The sequence below is a fragment of the Strongylocentrotus purpuratus genome, unplaced genomic scaffold, assembly GCF_000002235.5.
Source record: "Strongylocentrotus purpuratus isolate Spur 01 unplaced genomic scaffold, Spur_5.0 spur5_scaffold_2, whole genome shotgun sequence".
NCBI classification, from domain to species: domain Eukaryota; kingdom Metazoa; phylum Echinodermata; class Echinoidea; order Camarodonta; family Strongylocentrotidae; genus Strongylocentrotus; species Strongylocentrotus purpuratus.
The window spans coordinates 25,535,016-25,554,810 of NW_022145605.1; the positions used below are offsets into that span (position 1 = coordinate 25,535,016).

The window sequence follows — 19,795 nt, forward strand, 5'->3', positions numbered from 1 at the left end:
TCCAATTTGCCCTAATCTCTCCATCTCTCCATCTCTTCATCTCTTCAACTTAAACCATCCATTCTCATCACTTTATCTAAACCTATTTCCCTCTCTCATTTCCAAATTTCGCCGTTTTCATTCATTTTATAACTTTCCACCAAAACACATGCTTCAATCTTTCTCGTTTTCTCATTTTTAAAATAAAACAAAATAAAACGGACTTGTTTGAGGATGAGGTTTTTGTTCCCTTCATTTTATGAATAACAACAAAAGCCATATTCTGTTCCATGTTTACTTCTTGAAACACTGAACTATGTAAACAATTAAATAAATAAAATAAAAACGGAGAATTGAAAATTTCACAACCAATTAAAAATCGTAAGAGTTCATTTGCTAACAAATTTCTCATAGACTGTAAACTTTAGAAAAAGTAGCAATAAGTACAAAATTAAGGAAAATAAAGAAAAAGAATTATATAGACATGACAAAAATATTGAACCACGCTTTAGCTTCGGTTATCATAAATTAAATCTAAAAACGGATAATTGAAAACGAAAACACAGCAAATTAGTGATTTTTAAGGATAGAATTTTGTACGGAATGCTCCTTGTTTAACTGCACGTTGTAGGCTTATATATAGTCCATAATGCAGCCATTAGGCTTGGTTAATTACTCCACGAAAAACCTGATCAAAGCATCAAATTAAATATACAACAATCTTCTTAAAATCTTTGATGATTGGACCTTATCTATTCAGTTTTATAGAGAGTATATATACTAACTTCTGTGATGTACTGAATGAGGTTGCTTAAATAGTTATTAGTAAATTCTTAGCCATGTGCTCGATCTGCAGGACCAAACTTTCATGCCAAAAAAAGAAATTCACATAATTATGCTGTGTCCGTAAGACATGAGAATATTACTAAGTCTCTGTAAACAAAATGGGAACGATATTTTTTTGGTAGGGGGGGGGGGTTGGGTGATTTAAAGTATCTTTGGTAAATATCAGGGACATCAACAGAGAATTGTTTAACAGATGTGTTAAGTACCAACCATAACAATCATGTCAGGTTAAGAAATTCTTGAATGTTTTAGTTGTTATCTTTTGGACGTCTTCGGTCTCTGCGTTGTATTTTTTGTTGAAGGTTGAGAGCTTTTTTCTTTTGAGGTGGAAGAGTTTCAAATTCAGGTAACAGATACCACCACGGGGGTTGTTTCTTGGCCGTCATGAGTACCCCTCCAAACTCAGATTCACTGCGCTTTCCTGTATGAAAGAATAACAAATCGAACAACTATCAAACAGGGTAATCAATCATTCATTCATTCATTTCGGTTTATTGAGTCAAAATTCCATTTTAAAACAATCGGGAGACTGATACAAACAAAGATTACAAAGTTCAAAGATATAAAGAAAAGTTACAAATACATCAATATGGAAAAAAAATAAATCAAAAATCAGTTCAAGAAACAAATTGACAATGATAATGGAAACTTCAATATATTGCACTTCATGCTCTTTTCCTTTGTAATAATAACCCTCTTCCCCTTTTTTTGGTATAAATGCCCCCTTTTGCTTTTGCTATATAAACGTGCCTCTTTCAAATATGATGAGTTTTACAGCATTTTTATAATTGCCCCCTTTCAACTACATTTTCCATCTGTCCCTTTTCAGGCGCGAGATGTGCCCACTTTAAAATCTGATAGTTGCTCTTTTTATTTTTACAAGAGAAATACGTGCATCTTTCCCCTTCTTATAAGTGCCCCTGTTCACATCTATTTAGTGACCCATTTTACTTCAACATTTGCCCCTTTTCCTATTTAATAAGTGCCTTTTCCCCTTTTGATAAGGGTCCCGTTTCCCTTTCTAACAGCCTTCAGTGTCACTTCCCATTTAAAAAAAGATATATGTCTCCTTTTCGCTTCTGCTACGTGACCCTTTCAATTGTGATAAGTTCCCCTTATTACTTTTGATAAGACAGTGTCCCTTTTCTAATAATTACATGTTGATTAGTCCCCCCCCCCCCCTTTTACCTACATTTCCCACTGTCTCTTACAAAGTGTGCCCTTTTGTGGTCATCTAAAGAACCATATCCAGTGTCAAAGAATCGGAGCAACTTTGTGTGTAGTAATATAACATCTATCTTATTTATACCACCACAATAAAAAGCAGGGGAGTCGGGGCAGAGGCAGTTGGCTCTATTTAGACATATTACCGCTCTCGTTTTTAACGCTATCAAATTTAATAATAAGGTCTAATCTATCGCAAAGCGACCTCAAACATTTTAATTTTGCTAGCCCACCTCGCTCTCTGGCAAATGAATCTTCAGACCATCACACAAACACAGTTTCAAAGTTTGGTGCTGGAGCTGTTTCTTGGACCACATAAAAACAAAATCTCGAAGACTAGGCATCTCTGATAATGTATAAACTTCAATGGACGGATTTATGGCAATGTCTAAACTAAACGCTTTGATGTTACCCTTTGTAGATGCCCCTTTATTCAAGAAAGTGCCCTTTTTTGTTGGTAATCCCTTTCTTTGAAAGACGCTTCGACGTCCCTTCCACACATCAATAAATATGAAAATGATACAAATTTAGAAGTCGGAAGTTCGTATTCATGGCAATTGAATTACGACCAAGTACATACAAGGGAAAAGAGGTCTGGAATTCGATGCGAATAGAAGGTGCTTTGGGACATGTAATCGAGTAATAATAATAACAATATTCCGCTTTCATATAGCGCTTAATACAATTATCTCTAAGCGCTTTACAGATATATTATTAGCCCGGTCATTGGATTCAGTGCTTGCCCGCACACACTGTGTGCACAATCTCCACTCACTGTGGAGCATTCCAGCTAGCCAGGCGTTACCTGACGCTCAAAAACTGTTTGACCAACAATGACGGTCGCATTTTACCGGGTAACCATTTAACACCTGGGTGGAGAGTAGTACGTGCAGGTTAATATCTTGCCAAAGGATATTAGTGCCGTGTCGGGATCCGGGGTGGGGGAGGGGGGCGGGGTCGGGATACATACCAGCACTAGTTGATCTCGGGTTAGGTGTCGCATTGATCCTCCAGGGTTCCAGACTTAGTCTTGGTATGATATTCCCATCACTACATGGTACACGTACATTAGCGAAACCAGGCAATTTGCCATCACTATCCGGAAACTGATGACGGCTATTGTAACGGAAGAACGACCGTTCAGCTCTGAAATAAAAAATAATTGTTTATAAACACTGATTGTTCTTTTCTGTCATCATTCCGTTTGATTTCAATCTCAACCCTTCATTGTCATGAAAATCCATTTAGAATCGAAATGGGTACAGATCCTACACCTAGTTGGTATTTATGACCGTTGCCATTGGTTGAAATCATTACTTTACGTGTCTGTAAGAACTCGTGTGGTCATTTTCGTAATGTAATCAAATGAATGTATACGTCTTTGTGAAATGCTTCGAAATAAGTATTCTGTTACCAATAACCATATCGCAATAGAATGCGAATGATATCATACATAAGTTTTTGCTAGGTTGGGAAAATTGATTGGAATGATTCGTATCAAGGCACTTTTCAAAGAAGTATGTTTTAAATTTGGTAACATTACGGCGATACCATGAAAAATGTTCACTTGCCAAATCATCCAGTAGACGGTATCTCTTATAGTAATTGCGTCAATGACAAATTTAGTATCAGACAAAAGGGTCCAACCCTGGACCTCCTACGAGGTAGAAGGTCCATGGGCATGGTTCAACAAGCGCTTTAATCTGAGAGGTGGATATATAGTCTTGTTCAGACGATGGCAATTTTGGTCGGCGTAAAGGTCGTGTTAAGAGCTAGTCGACGTTAATATGGTGAGGTCAGCGTAAAGGTCGGAGTAGTGACAGTCTGAACGATAGGTTTGGCAAATCAAGGATGGGGTCCTAAATCGGCTGGGAAGAGAGACTACAACTTACCCTGGTTCACCTGGAGACCGAGTAGGATCTCTGAACACAAGAGACTGAATAGTCTTCATTCCATTCGTATGGTCACAGATCACTCGAGCCATGGTCACTTTACGTATCTCCTGCAACTGATCTGTGAATAGAACAGAAAATCATAGATCAGTCCGGCTATATAATCACTCTTCAGATCTCGTGCAGCTGATCTGTGAATAGAACAGACACTCATAGATCAGTCCGGCTATATCACTCTTCAGATCTCGTGCAGCTGATCTGTGCATAGAACAGACAATCATAGATCAATTCAGCTAAATAGTCACTCTTTAGATCTCGTGCAGCTGATCTGTGAATAGAACAGACAGTCATAGATCTGTTCAGCTATATAATCACTCTTTAGATCTCATGCAGCTGATCTGTAAATAGAACATACAATCATAGATTATTCAGCTATATAATCACTCTTTAGATCTTGTGCAGCCGATCTGTGAATAGAACAGACAATCATAGATCAGTTCAGCTATTTAGTCACTTCACAGATCTCGTGCAGCTGATCTGTGAATAGAACAGACAATACAGACAATCATAGATTATTCGGCTATCACTCTTTAGATCTCGTGCAGCTGATCTGTGAATAGAACAGACAATACAGACAATCATAGATTATTCAGCTATCACTCGTTAGATCTCATGCAGCTGATCTGTGAATAGAACAGACAATCATAGATCAGTTCAGCTATATAATCACTCTTTAGATCTTGTGCAGCTGATCTGTGAATAGAACAGACAATCATAGATCAGTTCAGCTATATAATCAGTCTTTAGATCTTGTGCAGCTGATCTGTGAATAGAACAGACAATCATAGATCAGTTCAGCTATTTAGTCACTTCACAGATCTCGTGCAGCTGATATGTGCTAGAAAACAGAGAATCATAGATCAGTCCGGCTATATAATCACTCTTTAGATCTTGTGCAGCCGATCTGTGAATAGAACAGACAATCATAGATCAGTCCAGCTATATAATCACTCTTTAGATCTTGTGCAGCCGATCTGTAAATAGAACAGACAATCATAGATCAGTCCGGCTATATAATCACTCTTTAGATCTTGTGCAGCCGATCTGTAAATAGAACAGACAATCATAAATCAGTCCAGCTATATAATCACTCTTTAGATCTTGTGCAGCCGATCTGTAAATAGAACAGACAATCATAGATCAGTTCAGCTATTTAGTCACTTCACAGATCTCGTGCAGCCGATCTGTGAATAGAAAACAGACAATTATAGATCAGTCCGACTATATAGTCACTTCACAGTTCTCGGAAAGCTGACCTGTGGTCTGGGCCCGGACTGGGCCTTGCGCTGCTTTAAGTATATAAACTGTAAAAAATGAATCGAGCCAACTTCACTCTTTCATATAATCCTGTTGCTGAATAATGAATAGAATATAGTTAATCGTAGAACGATATTCGTTCACGTACTGCTAATCACAAGATGCTGGCAGCTTTTTTTTTACCCTTTGTCCAATTTACTCTTTAGTCACTCGAGTTTTGAACATTTCTAAACATTGAAAGTGAAATTATTTAGTGAAATTATAGACTGAAACGATTCAATCATATTCAAATCTAAGTACATCACTTACCTACAGGAATTACACGTTGTTATATTATTGTATCAGCCTCAACCACTACTGCCGTTACATGTTATTGTCAAATTTTGAAATGATCGAAAGCTAAACCTTACCTGAGGTAAATGCTTGCTCTCCCTGTGCAATCTCATACCAAAAGCGATCGCCGAATTTGAGTCTTTGAAATTGTCTACCTATGATACATGCCAGGGTAGGTCCAACTAACGCTCCTCGCATAGGACTCTCAGAGATGCTGCCGACGTACACATCGATGTCATCTACATGTCTGACGAAAGGGATACAAACAAAAATTGACTATTAATGATCCTAAAACAGTGAACTACGTTTAAAAGGGACAGCTTTCAAACTGCGTATTTTGTGAGTCAATGGAAGGTATTATTAATTGAGAGAGAGAGAGAGAGGGGGGGGAGAGAGAGAGAGAGAGAGAGAGGGGAGAGAGAGGGGGAAGAGAGAGAGAGGGGGGGGGGGAGATGAGAGAAAGAGTGATCAGGAGACGAGAATAGTAAAGAATGCCCCCCCCCCCTCCTCCTTGAGATGCAATGATTGCTCGACAGCTTTAAAAATATGGTCCCGAATTCACAAAGGAGGTTTGTCGACAAACCGAGGTTCATGTGCATCATAATGACGCGTTTCGACGGTTTCAAACCTACAAACCTTGGTTTGAAACGCGTCGAAATGCGTCATATTACGCACATAAACCTAGGTTTGTCGACAAACCTCCTTTTATACAGTTAATTCGGGCCATTGTGTTCTGTGTCTTTCCTATATAATCAATGCATAGCTCCATATCCGAACCTGACCGACAAACACAAATCTAAACCGGCCTATATTTGGCTAATGGGAATACTGTAATTGTTTTTTTTTTTACAGTATGTAGTCGGTTTGCTGTCAGTATGAATGTGTGATCTCGAGACTCTTATGCCCCGAAACGAAGTCGAGGGACACATCACAGTTTCGAGATTACATTTGGCAATAGTTTTCACCATGTCCTTCAAAGCAGTCAATGTTTGTATATTAACCATTATTCTAAAACACCACAATTACAATATGACGTTAAAACGATAGGAAAAAAATAAACCCCGTACATTCCAAGTAGCCCCCCCCCCCCCCCCCCCCCCGGCAATACGAAATAAAAAGGGTCATTAAAAAGACGAATGACTGCGCTTGCCTTTTAACATGTTTAGCTGTTTTAAATGAAGAACAAAAATGTATTTACAATTACCGATATGTTCTTTGGAACTTGACTATTGCCCCAGACTCGAACTCATTAGCTAGGTCATTGAAGTCTCTGGCTCTCCTAAGACCACACCATTGTCTCCACGTATTGTAGCTTGGAAGACCGTGATCTCTGCCTCGTTGGACATTCAAAGCTCCGAGGTCTAAACCCAATCTGAGATGCACAACAAAATATCATTCTTATGATAATGATGATGATATTGACAACAATAATGATAATGATGATTATAATAATAAAACAATAATAATATTAATACTTATATAATAACAATGATAATAACACAATTAATTAAAATCATTATTATCGATATTATCAAATGATTATTATCACTCTTAATGCTAAATACATTACTCATTGCGGATATAGTATCGAAAATAATATCGCTAGTGACCATACATTGCGAGACAAACTAATGTTACTAGCGATATTCGATATTATCATAGTTTATTATAATTATTATGATATCGACAATAAGAATAGGGTCATTGTTACTACTACTATACTAAACTACTGCTGCTTGACACCATTATGTTAACATGCCCACATTTGTCTCAAACTCGAAAAATTGCTCTTGGTTGTTCGATTAATTCGAATGTACAACAACCTATTGGTTGTTAAATGTCTGTTTTCCCTCTCCTACCCATTATAACATGATAATGCCATCATTTCCCATGAAATATTACAAATCAGCCACTATAAGCTTATCTGTACTAGTTTACAGGAGGGATTAGACCGCCCTGCAAGATCCCTGGACAGGTGGTTATCTCATCAACTTAGCTCTAAATTAACATAAGAAAAAGAGGATCATGGGGGACCAACGGTCACCGATTAGGCATTGTTTTTATATAGAGGGCGCAAGTAGCTACAAGTAGTTAGTGTCCCTCTATAAAGGGATACTATAAGTAGTGCACTAAGCTTTTAAATGGCCACGATATGATTTCTTATTATACAATTATAAAATGATGTTTAAAAAATGATTTTACTAATGACCGGTCATTAGAATTGGATAATGACCGGTCATTATCCAAACTACGCGTTTGGCAAAATAAATGCCTGGTCACGTGTGCGCTTTCAACCAATCATTTGATTAGGATTCACGTCGTCCATTATGATAGTTGTTATCTTACCCTCCTGGTTTATCTGCGAAGAGATGCGCAGTTAATCCACGGACGATATAACCATCTACCTTGGCTACTGGCTGTACCAACATGCCCCGTATTATTGAATCTAATCCACCGTTAGCTACATCGAACACGTGCGAGGCATTGAAGAACGATTCTACTGTTAGCAGTATTGGGAAAACCTGCAAAGTCAAACAGCTCAACAGTTCAGATACATATCAGTCATAATTATCTTCTTATGATAATGATAATAAATAGTGGCTTCTTATAATAGCGCACATGATTGTCCGTCATATCGCTCCTGAAACTCCAACATTATTACCCCGGTCTTACTTCTGGCGGCTAAATAATGTAGCATATCGGGTACCCATTTACCCCCTGGGTAGAGTGTGGCAAAAAAGGATGAATGTCTTACCAAAGGACGTTAGTGCCGGGCTGGGAATCGTTAGTTTGGACTTAATAGAGACACACTCTCCTGGCGTTCACAACTAGTTTTTCTACTAGAAATATATTACTCAATAAAATAAAATTCCTTCTAATATGATGAACCGTGTTTGTATTTCAGTACGTGACTTAATACCAAGTGAAAGGTCATACTGGCCAAGTTTTCAAGGTTGCTGGTTCCAAACAACATTTTTGTGTAAAATGACGTGATGATCACATCAGAGCCAAACACTGAATTTGCCCTCCTGCTGCAGCCCTTTGGTTGATTATTCTTTTGAGGTGAACCTCATGCGCAGGCTATATTAATTGTTTGGGACCAGTAACCTGGACGACGAGCGAATATGACGTTAGCAATTGAATAGAAACTGTATTTAAAGGTATAGACCAGTTCTGTTCAATCGATTACATTGTGAAAGAAACGTTGTGGAATCGATCAGAAAAGGTTATTCATCTAGCATATAAGTATTGGTGTGTACTGCAGGGTTCTGGAATCATCAAACTTATAAGAAATTTGATATAATACTTTACCAAATATATCAAGTAGGCGGTTTCCCGGAAATTTTTTTATCATCACGTATTAGCCAAAACATAGTTTCACATGATTGGTAGTAATAAGAGATTCCATTTCATTTTTTTGAGAGGGGGGCGTTTCTAAAACTGGTCTATACCTTTAAGCTACCGTGTGTGTGTGTGTAATTGGGTTTTTACAGACGTGTATCAATCAGATATGATTATTTACGTCTGGGGACCGACTTTTAACGTCACCATCCGAAAGACGTGACTCAGTTTCGAACCTGCGTCCTCGGCTGAATCAAAAGAGGACAAAAGATACACACCGGTTGATAGTCTTCATTCAGTCTGGAGAAGTTATTAGGCACTTGGCTATGACCAAAGCGGAACGCAGAGGAAGCGAAGACATTGGAGATTGTAGGGTCAACGTCGACATCGTAACCGGTGAATTTAGCGCTGGGATGACCACGGAGTCCATCACTAATCAGAGATGTTCGACCAAGCAATGTAGGAAGGTATTCAGTGTAGACAATATGCTGCCATGATGCAACCACGATGCGGCGTGCCTCTTCAAAAAGTCTGTCAAGAACGAAAAAAATATGGACTCATGTAATAGATACTAATACGTGTACGCATTAGTTCTTCAAAAACAACAAGCGAGAATATTATCAGCAGATTACCCGTAAAGTCCCCAATTATCAAGTCATCATTTCAAATAGAAACTAATCGCCATACATAATTAAACTCACATGATACGGAGAATTCCGGATCTCCCTCTTATATTGGTTCTAACTGGCTAAGGGTAACAATAATCTTGATCGGTTGATCATTATAAGGGAGTTTACAGATACAATCTGCGCATGGGCAGATAAAGGTCATTTGTACCAAAATGGTAAAACCCACCAGAGATGAATACTGGATATGCGCTCATGAAAGTTATGTAACATTATTCATTTATGCGTCAACGGTACTTTCTATGATACGCAGGTGGAAGTATTCTTTTCAAGAGGTCAAACAAAAGGTATTCATGAAGCACATCTAGGACTTTGGCAGTTATTATTCTAAGATGCTCAAAGTGGAACTTCTCCATGTGAAAAAGATCTGTGGATATTTGGGGTCATTTGTACCATGTGCTATCTGTAAACTCCATTATTAGCTAACCGTGATAATATGAAATGCATTGATCGATCGTATAATATTTGTTATACTCCAAAATAATCACATCACATTACACCCGGAATTGAAAGTAAGGGATAAAAGAGAAAGCTATTAGAACCGATAAAGTTATATACAGTTCAGAACTTTATCAGGGCCCCGTTGCACAAAACTTACCATTAATGATAACTTTGCCATCAATGGTAACTACCACGGATACATTGATTTTGATTGGCTGTTGAGCCCTGTTACCATGGTAGTTGCAATTGATGGCAAAGTTACCATTTATTGTAAGTTCTATGCAACGGGGGCCTGGAATGATTTGATATAAGAGATTTTTACCTGTCATCGTCCCAAAAAGGATTCACAATGGCCAGGCTTGATGCAAGGGAGTTATGCATACGAAGAAAGAGTGTATGGAGTGCTGTGAGACCGGGTTGCTCTGCTGCTCGATGATCGCCTGCTAGACCACATTGCCTATCTACACGCTCAAATATACAGTCTTTATGCTCTTCGTCTAAGGGGAGCAAGGGGCGATTGGTAGGCGATACCGGATCACGTAGAGAACGTAACTGACCACGCCCTATAGAGAAGATAAACCGTCATCGGACTATGAATCTATGGTAGATGTTAACATGTTATTTTTTGTTATAGGGGATACGTGTGTCTTTCCACCATCACTAGGTCAGAAGGAAAAATGAAGGTTTGGGGAATTTTTCAAAAAATGGTAAGAGAAGATATTCACAAAAGGGGTAAAGGGGATATCGATTAATGCAGTAAGATATTAACTGGTATACATTATGATAGAAAATTAAGTCAATTTAAAGGAAATAAAGGCCAACATCACGATGACTCGACCATCGGTTTGAAAATAATGTGAGTCACAGAAGGAAAAAGCTCGGACCCAAACATTTCCTGTTAATTATAAAATTAAATGCGATTTTCATTGGTGTAGACTTATATGTAATGGTATATTCATATAGTTAAAGGAGAAACAAAGAAATCGATGATTGTGTGTATCGAAACCTAACTTACTGTTCATGCGGTATTTTATCAATGAAAACAAAATTTCACATTTCAAGAGTACTTTTGTTTACATCTCGAGTCAGTCTAGATTTAACGAGATATACATAACGAGATACACCAGTAAAGTCAAGTTCAAAGTATATAAAAGAGGACGAAAACTGGTGTCTCTCTTCGCTCCGTTTACTTTACAAACAGACTGCAAAAAAGATAACAGTCATTGACGAATACACGCAAGGGTGTGAATATGGCCCTGTCCTGCAAAGAGTTATCGCAAGTCCTCCAATTAATCGCAAGTTTGCAATCTTCTATCTCTTATGTACAAACTGATCCACATACCCAGTGTGACATTGTGGTTAAAGGTATAGACCAGTTTTGGAAACGACCCCTCTCAAAAATATGAAATGGAAGCTCTTATTACCAATCATGTGAAAGAATATGCTTTGACTAACCAGTGATGATACAAATTTTGCCGGGAAACCGCGTAATAATTGATTGTTTGGTAAATTATTATATCTATCCTGACTGGATAACTTTACCAAGACCAATTTTTTATCATTTAGATGATTCCAGAACCTTGCAGTACACACCAATACTTATGCTAGATGATCAACCTTTTCTGATTGATTCCGCAACGTTTCTTTCACAATGCAATTCCATGACCAGAACTGGTCTGTACCTTTAAGAACTATGGACAGGAACAAATGGCTGTGTTATAATTATTACCTCTTGTTTTGTCCCTGAGGAAGTCTGCTTCAGCCTGGGACGTCCCATAGATCTGAGAGCCATCTAAAAAGGAAGTGACTTGGTTGAGCTGCTGTCGAGGCCCTGGTTGACAGTCAATCGCAGGACTAGGCAGGGACCGAACGAACGACATGCAAGGTTTCTCAAATACTTGGTCTGGTTGGGGTATCATGATCGGCATACAAAATGAAGACTCTCGACATTCGTTGTCATCGCATTCCCCTGACATGACATCAGAAAAAGAAAAAAGATGAATGATGATAATTATAAGAACGATAACGGTACTCTATGTAGTGTCTTTACCCGTATATACTAGGAGCTTGTTGAGTGATCGGCTACTCTCTGCGATTAAATAATATTAAAAAAGTAATTATGCTAACACGGGGAAGCCTCATTAGCTTCAATTATGTTCTTCCTGAGAGCATTGCAATTATTATTACCCCTACAGATGCAAGGTAGGCCTACTCGTTTACAGCCGAATGAAGAGAGGGCAAATGTGGATGAATGCCTTGCCAAAGGACGTTAGTGCCGGGCTGGGACTCGAACCCTCAAACCTGCCTTGGATTGACAGGCAAGTGAATTAACCATCTTTCCGCGACGCCTCCACACGATACATCCTTCATGCAGTTATAAGTGTTATCAATTTAATCAAAACATCAATTATTCTCGATATAGTTACCAATCAGTTGTACTTGCAAACTTATTATATTGAATCACGCTGTCTAGCTATATAGGAGAAACATAATGAAGAATTTTGGATAAGCCTGATTATTAATTGGTAGTGACATACTTACTTGAATCCGCTCCTGAACTTGATAAGTCATGGTCCAAGAATTGTCCGAAGTGGGAGATAATAACCGTATAACCTGGCTCAAAGACGTGTTCAAAGTGAAGGATGTTGGCCGATACTGTCCTCGCTGAAGGCAACGGACCTCCACTCACGCTCTGTCGAATAGACTGAATACCTGCATCCAGAATAAGATGTCGTGATTGATGTATTCGATTATATCAATCCAAATTGGAGGATAGTTTTGCAATATTCTGGTCCTTATGGACTTGTATCAGCATTGGTCAATGTATACATTACATATTTTAGCTAATGTTATTCTAGTCTTAGAAAACGGGTAGTTGGCCCGGGTATGGGTGAATTTAGAAGGGCGGGGTGGTATAGGGTCCAACTAAGGTACTGTAGCGACACCCTTGTCTCGACCGTCCCATGGATAATTATATTCTGGACTATCAGACATCAGGGATATTACACCTCGGTATTATAATATCCCAAAACGACATTCTTCAGATAACTACCCAACTACGAGCAAAACTACCCATTATGATGAATACCATGATTGAAAAATGGTGACTATACTGGTAATCTGGGAGTACTAGTCTCTGTGATAGCCAGGCGCGTACGCAGGATTTTTTCAAGGAGGGGGGGGGGTGAACATATTTAAATCGGGCCGAAAATTTCGCAACGACTCAGCCAGCCGCTGAATAAGCGGGGGAAAGATAACACTTTTTGTTGTTTTTTGGGTCTCGAAATTTGAAAAATTGACATTTTGCTCCGTTGGGGAGGGGCGGGGGGGGGGGGAGTTCAACCTTTTTTAGGTCAGCCATTGGTATTTATATATATATATATATATATATATATTTTTTTTTAATTAAAAAAAAAAAAAAAAAAAAAAAAAAGAGGGGGGGGGGGGGTCGTTTTCCTCAAGAATACACACATAAAAATTACCAAAGGGGGGGTTCAACCCCCAAACCCCCCCCCCCCCTTGCGTACGCGTCTGGTGATAGCTGTCCGGGTGGTTATATCGACGGGAAGTTTTATAGAGGCTCTTATAAAGGTTTAAGAGATCGGGGATGGGAGGGGGCGTAGAAAGATCTATTACAGAGGCACTTACCATCAGCGAAGTCGGGAGGGATGAATCTTTGATAAGGAGCAAAAGCTTTGCCAACATTGACATGGACGAGATTGTTACAAGCCCCATCATATCGACGAAACTTTGTTGATTCCGGACAGTCTTTGAAAGAAAAGTTGAAGCCAGCCATACGACAAAGGTCTGGAAGAGCGTTGGGCGATACCAAATTAATTTGCCTACACAATAAAGAAAGAAGTATTTTCAATCTCTAAATATAAAGCATTTTTAAAACTGATTATAAGACATGCATGGACTTAAGTACTTTAGTCGGATGGAAATACTAAACATTCTGTGGTGGGCATCGCTAAAGAAAGTCCAGTGTGAATAAAATAGTTACCTAGCTGGATTACCTCATGTTGAATTGAATAGGAAGGAAGTCCCTTCATTTATTGACCATTTAAAACAACAAAATATACAAAACAACAATACAATAGAAGAATGATATCAAATGTTGGTAATCTTCCGTAATCTTCTCTCTTTTTATCTCTGAATTGAATTGAGTGTTTCCTCGAACATGTAATAACATACTGATGCGTACATAAGAGCAGGGGGGGGGGGGGGAGGGCACCAACAAAAAGGGTACTTTCTGAAAGTATATTACTAGCTCTTTACTTGGTCCAAGTAATGCTTAAGCATCATACTCTGTAGTTGTGTGTGGTGGTCTGAATATTCATTTACGAGCGAGCGAAGTGAGCAAGCATAACTTTTAAGATTTTGTGAGGTGAAAAGTGGAAAACAACCCGGACGGGGCTCTAAGCACAATCGGGGGGGGGGGGGCGTTTCATGAAACAATTAGTCGGTGGTTTTCACCGACTAATATCATTTTCACCGACAATTTAGTCAGCACTGACTAAATTTGACCAATCAGAGGCCTGGAAAATAGTCTGCGACAATAGAGTTGTCGGTGAAAATGTTATTATTCGGTGAAAACTACCGACTAATTGTTTCATGAAACGCCCCCCCCCCCCTGATCATGAAAGACTGAAAAGACTGTTAATGAGAAACAAACATTTTGGTTTAGTTGAAATTAATTTTAAAAAATACTCCTAGTAGCTTTATATTAGAAGCACATTTTATGGTGACTGGAAAAGGGAAAGGACACTTATTAGAAGAAAAAAAAGGAGCACGTGTCAAAGTAAAAGGGGAATCATCAAATATGAGTTATATGAACATGAGGCACTTCTCGCACCCGATAAGGGGCGCTCATCAGAGATGGGCAATTATCAGAAGGAAAATTGGCACTTATTAAAAAGGATAAGGGGGCCAGTGTCAAAATAAAATGGGCACTTAATACAAATTTAAAGGGGATGCCTCTTAAATTTGAACAAGGGCACTCACCGGAAATGAAAAGTGACACTTATACAAATAAAAAAAGGGGCATACAAAGGAAAGGGGGCATACAAAGGAAAGGAGGCACTTGTCAAAATATAAGGGGCACCTCTCAGATTTGAAAAGATGCAATTATAAGGTGAAGGGGCTTTATCAGAGTTGGTAACGGGCACTTCTTGTACCTGAAATGGGGCACTGACCAAAGATGACTAGGGACACCTGTAAGAATGGAAACGGGCATTAATTAAAAAATGAAAAAGCCACTTTTCGAAGGAAGAGGGGCGCCTATCAGATTTAGTCAGAGGTATGAGAAGGAGCATTTATGAGATGGGGAAGTGGCTCTTTAAAAAAAGGAAAAGAGCATATTTTATCAAGAGGAAAAATGGCACTTATCAAAAAGAAAAAGGGAGCATGTGTCAAAATAAAATGAGGCACTTATTAGAGTGAAAGGGAGCATTCATCACAGATGATGAAGGGCACTTATCAGAAGGGGAAAGGGGCACTTTTTACAAAGGAAAAGGGGCACTTTTTACAAAGGAAAAGGGCACTTGTTAAAGTAAAAAGAGCATCTCTCAGATTTGAATAGGCGCAATGATTATCATAGGTAAAGGGGTAATTAATCAGAGGTGGTAAGAGACGCTTATAAGAATTAGGAACGGACACCTATTAGAAATAAAAAGGGGCACTTTCCTACGTAAAAAGGGGCACTTTAGGATACTTGAATACTGGGGACACTGTATCCCCTGTCCCCTCCTGGGTCCGCTGCGTCTGCATGACGTACTGTGCAGAGTCGTTTATCAACTAAATGTATTCAAATGTATATATACTTCCTTCCAAGGCGTTTGTGGTGTTGAAACATTACATTCACCTGCAATTATCCTTTGTACTCTAATTGCCAGAACGCAAATTTCATGAAATAAGTATACTATAGTTTAGTACTTTTCAATAAATGCATTGTTACACTACCATATACTTTTCATTATATGTGATTTTGACCTTCTCGGCTAGGATGATTTTCCCTCATCGAATAACAAAGTTTTTCCAATTAAAGCTTGGTGCATGAGATAAATGTACAACTCTGTCTGGTACGTCACCATTTCAAGAAAATGGCTGCACCCATGTCATCATACCCAAAAATGTTCATTTATATATCTCTTGTACACGTTCGTAAGATCTATTGTACATCAAGAGGCAGGAATTAATCTTTTTTTTTTTTCTTCAGAATACCTATACGATTCCATGACATTTGCTCCGGCGACAATTGCTCCGCTGTAAATTTCATACACTAATCGAATGGCTAACTTCAACCCTGGATTCAACACTATACCCTACCCTAAACCTAACCCTAAACCTAACATAAAACCCTATTGAAACCCTAACCCTAACCCTACATCTTAGACGAAATAAAGCCCGGAGCAATTGTCGCAGGAGCAAATGTCGTGTCACCTACCTATACACTTATTCTTTGGGGTTACGTCTCCTTTAATTAAAGGTAGATCCCCAGACGTGAATAATCATATATGATTGATACTTTTTTTCAATAGTTTTTTTTTTATTTATTGATTCCAAACAATACAAATCTATCTTAGAAATATAATACAGTTTTTCATCTTCACATGATTCAAAACATTTTAATTTGTGCGATTGAAGACCAAACAAAAATGAAATTGTAACATAAAACAAATAACCCCATCCAACCAAACACACTAGTACCCCCCCCCCCGCCATGCAACGCACGCACACCACCCGACCACACTTCCACACATATGCCACATACTGTTCCTAGCCTCCTCAGAATACCCAGAATTAGAGCACAGAATAACAAAAATAACCAATTTAAAAAATTGAATAAATTATTAAAACACGTCTGTAAAAACCTAATTAAACGCACACACGTACACGCACCCACACCAGGAAAAAATGGGGGGGGGGGATTATATCCTGATCTAGCCCACTCCAGCAAAGCATAGAGAGTCAATGCTAAATGCGTATTGACCTTTAGCACTGCATACATGCTGTGAGGCAGGGACCTAGAAGTCTATACACAAATACACACACCACACAATATCGCATAGGCTGTACACAATCATGTCGATGCTGCTGTAAGCAAAGTTTGACACTAGACTTGCAATTTTAATTTTTAAATTATTCTTTTTAACATCAGTAAGTTGAAAAAGATGTATTTTCCTGCTATTTAGGTGTCATCAATTGTCACTAAAGTACCGATTTTGAGTGAAATCAGTTGAGTTTTGTACAGGGGTGTTTGAAATGTTGAGAATCAAAAGCACAGCTTTTACTACACAGCCAGGATAGTGATGCTCCTATGTGTGGATCTAGCCCTCTCCTCCCCTTCGGATCTTACCTTTTCCCGTAGATCCTGGTCACATTTTCCGCAATCCTGGCGACCATGGCGAAGCGTTTGCTTCGTTTGTTCAGTCGGTTGAATTGCTGATGAAGATATTCAGGAGATCTGCGGCTCATTTTCTGTTGTCTTTTTCCAATCCCTATGGTAAGGTCAACATAAATCATATGCATCATAACATTCATACATTTTAAACCACAGATATTTTTATACAACTGAACATTACAAAATGACCATCTCCAAATCTACCCGAGACAATCAACAGTCTGTTACAACTGCCCTAGGATAAAACAAAATAGACCCACCGAAAAGGCACTTAAGTTGTTCTTATTTATTTTTTAAATTTATTTATAGCATACGTCCCTGTCTTGCCCTATGTTCTCCATCTAAATTAATTTCTCGTTTTAGTCCAGCTTAATTGTCTCTTAATTGTCACCCTCTCTCTCTGTTTGCCAGATGTCTATCCCCCTTCTCTCTTGCTCTATCTCTCCATCTCTCTCGTCTCATTTCTTCCCTCCTTTCTCCCTTTCTCTCACTCTCTCCTTCTACCCCTCATCTCTTTCACCCCCACCAATTTCTCTCTTTTTCGTATCCCTTTATCTCTTTTCCTTCTTATTTATCGCTCGCTCTCTCTCTCTCTCTCTCTCTCGTCTCATTTCTTCCCTCCTTTCTCCCTTTCTCTCGCTCTCTCCTTTCTACTCCTCATCTCTCTCGTCGCCCACAAATTTCTCTCCTTATCTTATCTTATTCTCTCTCTCCGGGCTCTCTCTCTCTCTCTGTTTCTTTCTCTTCCCTCACCTCTTTCTCTTTCCTTCTACCTTATGTTCTCACCTGTGAGATAGATCTTTTCTCTCATCTCCTCCCATCTTGTTGTGTGTTCAATTGTTCTAGTGATCTCATCCAGACCCGGGGCTGTCATTGGTCGATGATGAACGTAAGATGAACTCAGCTCGGCTAAGAGAAGTGCAGACAACCTATTATCATGGGTAATTAGTGAAATAGTGCCCTTGGTAAGTATGATTATAAATCACATCACCTTCTTCCTTTTTTTTTTTTTTTTTCTCCTTCTCCTTCTCCTTATTCTTATTCTGCTTAATCTCCCGCCTTGGATTTTTTTTTTTTTTTTTTTTTTTTTTTTTTTTGGGGGGGGGGGGGGCTTTTAGCCATATATCCCTAAGCATGAATACACAGAGAAGCCCTTTTGAATAAGAGTCCTTGCTCATGTTTAAATTCAGAATAAACAAATTCATTTAATACGGAATATTACAACTGAGCTATATACGGAGCGATAAAAGCAAAATGACATAAGTTGAGGTGAATCATTTTTTGGCAACTTCGACCTTATAAGCTCATAGGTTTATAGTCCTGTCAATAATATAAAAATAAAGAGTCCCTTGGTATTAAATTTTACACGATTTAAGCGATTCCCTTTTTTCGGTCAATAGAACATGACATCGTTTCATTTTGAGCGAAATATTCTTACAAATTAATCAGTGATACTAGCTCAGTCCTTCCGGGATCATTGCCTTAAATACAGAAAAGCAACACAATGAAAATAACTCACATTACTAGACAGCACGATAAGACAAGCCTTGTCCAATTGGGTTTTAATCCATACGAGATTTCCATTTTCTTTTGATAGATTACAGTTGTAGTGTAGAGGTACTCGGATCACAACGGATATTGATATATCCTACCAAAGTCAAAGGCAATTCCTAGTAGTATTCACGGTATGATATGATCTGTCTGAAGATTGTCGAACACCAATTTCTGCCACTCCCTTTTTAAGTACAATTGTTTCTCATGCTCCAATCAGAGTCTGAGCTAAATGATCCGGATTTCGGAATGGCGCCGACACGTTACCCTTAAAAATGGCTCTTTCATCGTAGGCACGTCGTGTTCAATCTATGGAATCCCCCCCAAAGTATTCGATACAGCTGTATCACTGTATTTCTAAGGCAGCAGCATTCGGTGTGGATAGGCCATTTTCGTAATGTAACCAAATTCAATGCATACGTCTTTGTGAAGTGCCTCAATACAAATGATTTCATTCACCCGATGGAATAATAGTATTTCAATAGTCAGAATGCAACTGCATAAAAGTGTTGCTAGGTAGGTCAAGCCATAACGTTTGTCCAACTTGGCAACACATAATGTATGCAGTTTGGATTCTGTCTATTGAAATACTATTATTCTTATCAGGTAATTGAAATAATTTGTATTGGGGGCGCTTCACAAAGACTCATGCATTAAATTTGGTTACATTAAGAAAATGGCCTATTAAAGATTTGTTGGTTCGCTAATACATACACATGTACATGTAAATGATTAAAATGCTTCTTCCGAGTACTCCTGGTTATTATTCAATAGGCCATTTT

General features: G+C 38.6%; 1 protein-coding gene across 1 annotated transcript; it reads right to left on the reverse strand.

Annotated features, from left to right (window-relative positions):
* Positions 1 to 206: 206 nt before the first annotated feature.
* On the reverse strand, positions 207 to 19,250 carry op (ovoperoxidase). The gene is made up of 14 exons (XM_030992073.1): positions 18,982 to 19,250; positions 18,249 to 18,391; positions 17,418 to 17,559; positions 13,709 to 13,902; positions 12,602 to 12,772; positions 11,790 to 12,029; positions 10,383 to 10,623; positions 9,212 to 9,464; positions 7,938 to 8,113; positions 6,796 to 6,963; positions 5,669 to 5,838; positions 3,942 to 4,062; positions 3,020 to 3,195; positions 207 to 1,246 (listed from the first exon to the last, which is right to left on the reverse strand). Exons 1-14 carry the CDS (start codon positions 19,044 to 19,046, stop codon positions 1,074 to 1,076), a joined length of 2,433 nt encoding a protein of 810 aa, XP_030847933.1. The 5' UTR covers positions 19,047 to 19,250; the 3' UTR covers positions 207 to 1,073.
* Positions 19,251 to 19,795: the final 545 nt, after the last annotated feature.

Coding starts and splice junctions, on each gene's coding strand:
- op (XM_030992073.1), bottom strand. CDS start 19,046: ATGGAAATCTCGTATGGATTAAAACCCAATTGGACAAGGCTTGTCTTA. Junction 13,903..17,417: donor ACCAGGATCTACGGGAAAAG/GTAAGATCCGAA, acceptor TTTATTGTGTAG/GCAAATTAATTTGGTATCGC. Junction 5,839..6,795: donor AAGTTCCAAAGAACATATCG/GTAATTGTAAAT, acceptor CCCTTTCGTCAG/ACATGTAGATGACATCGATG.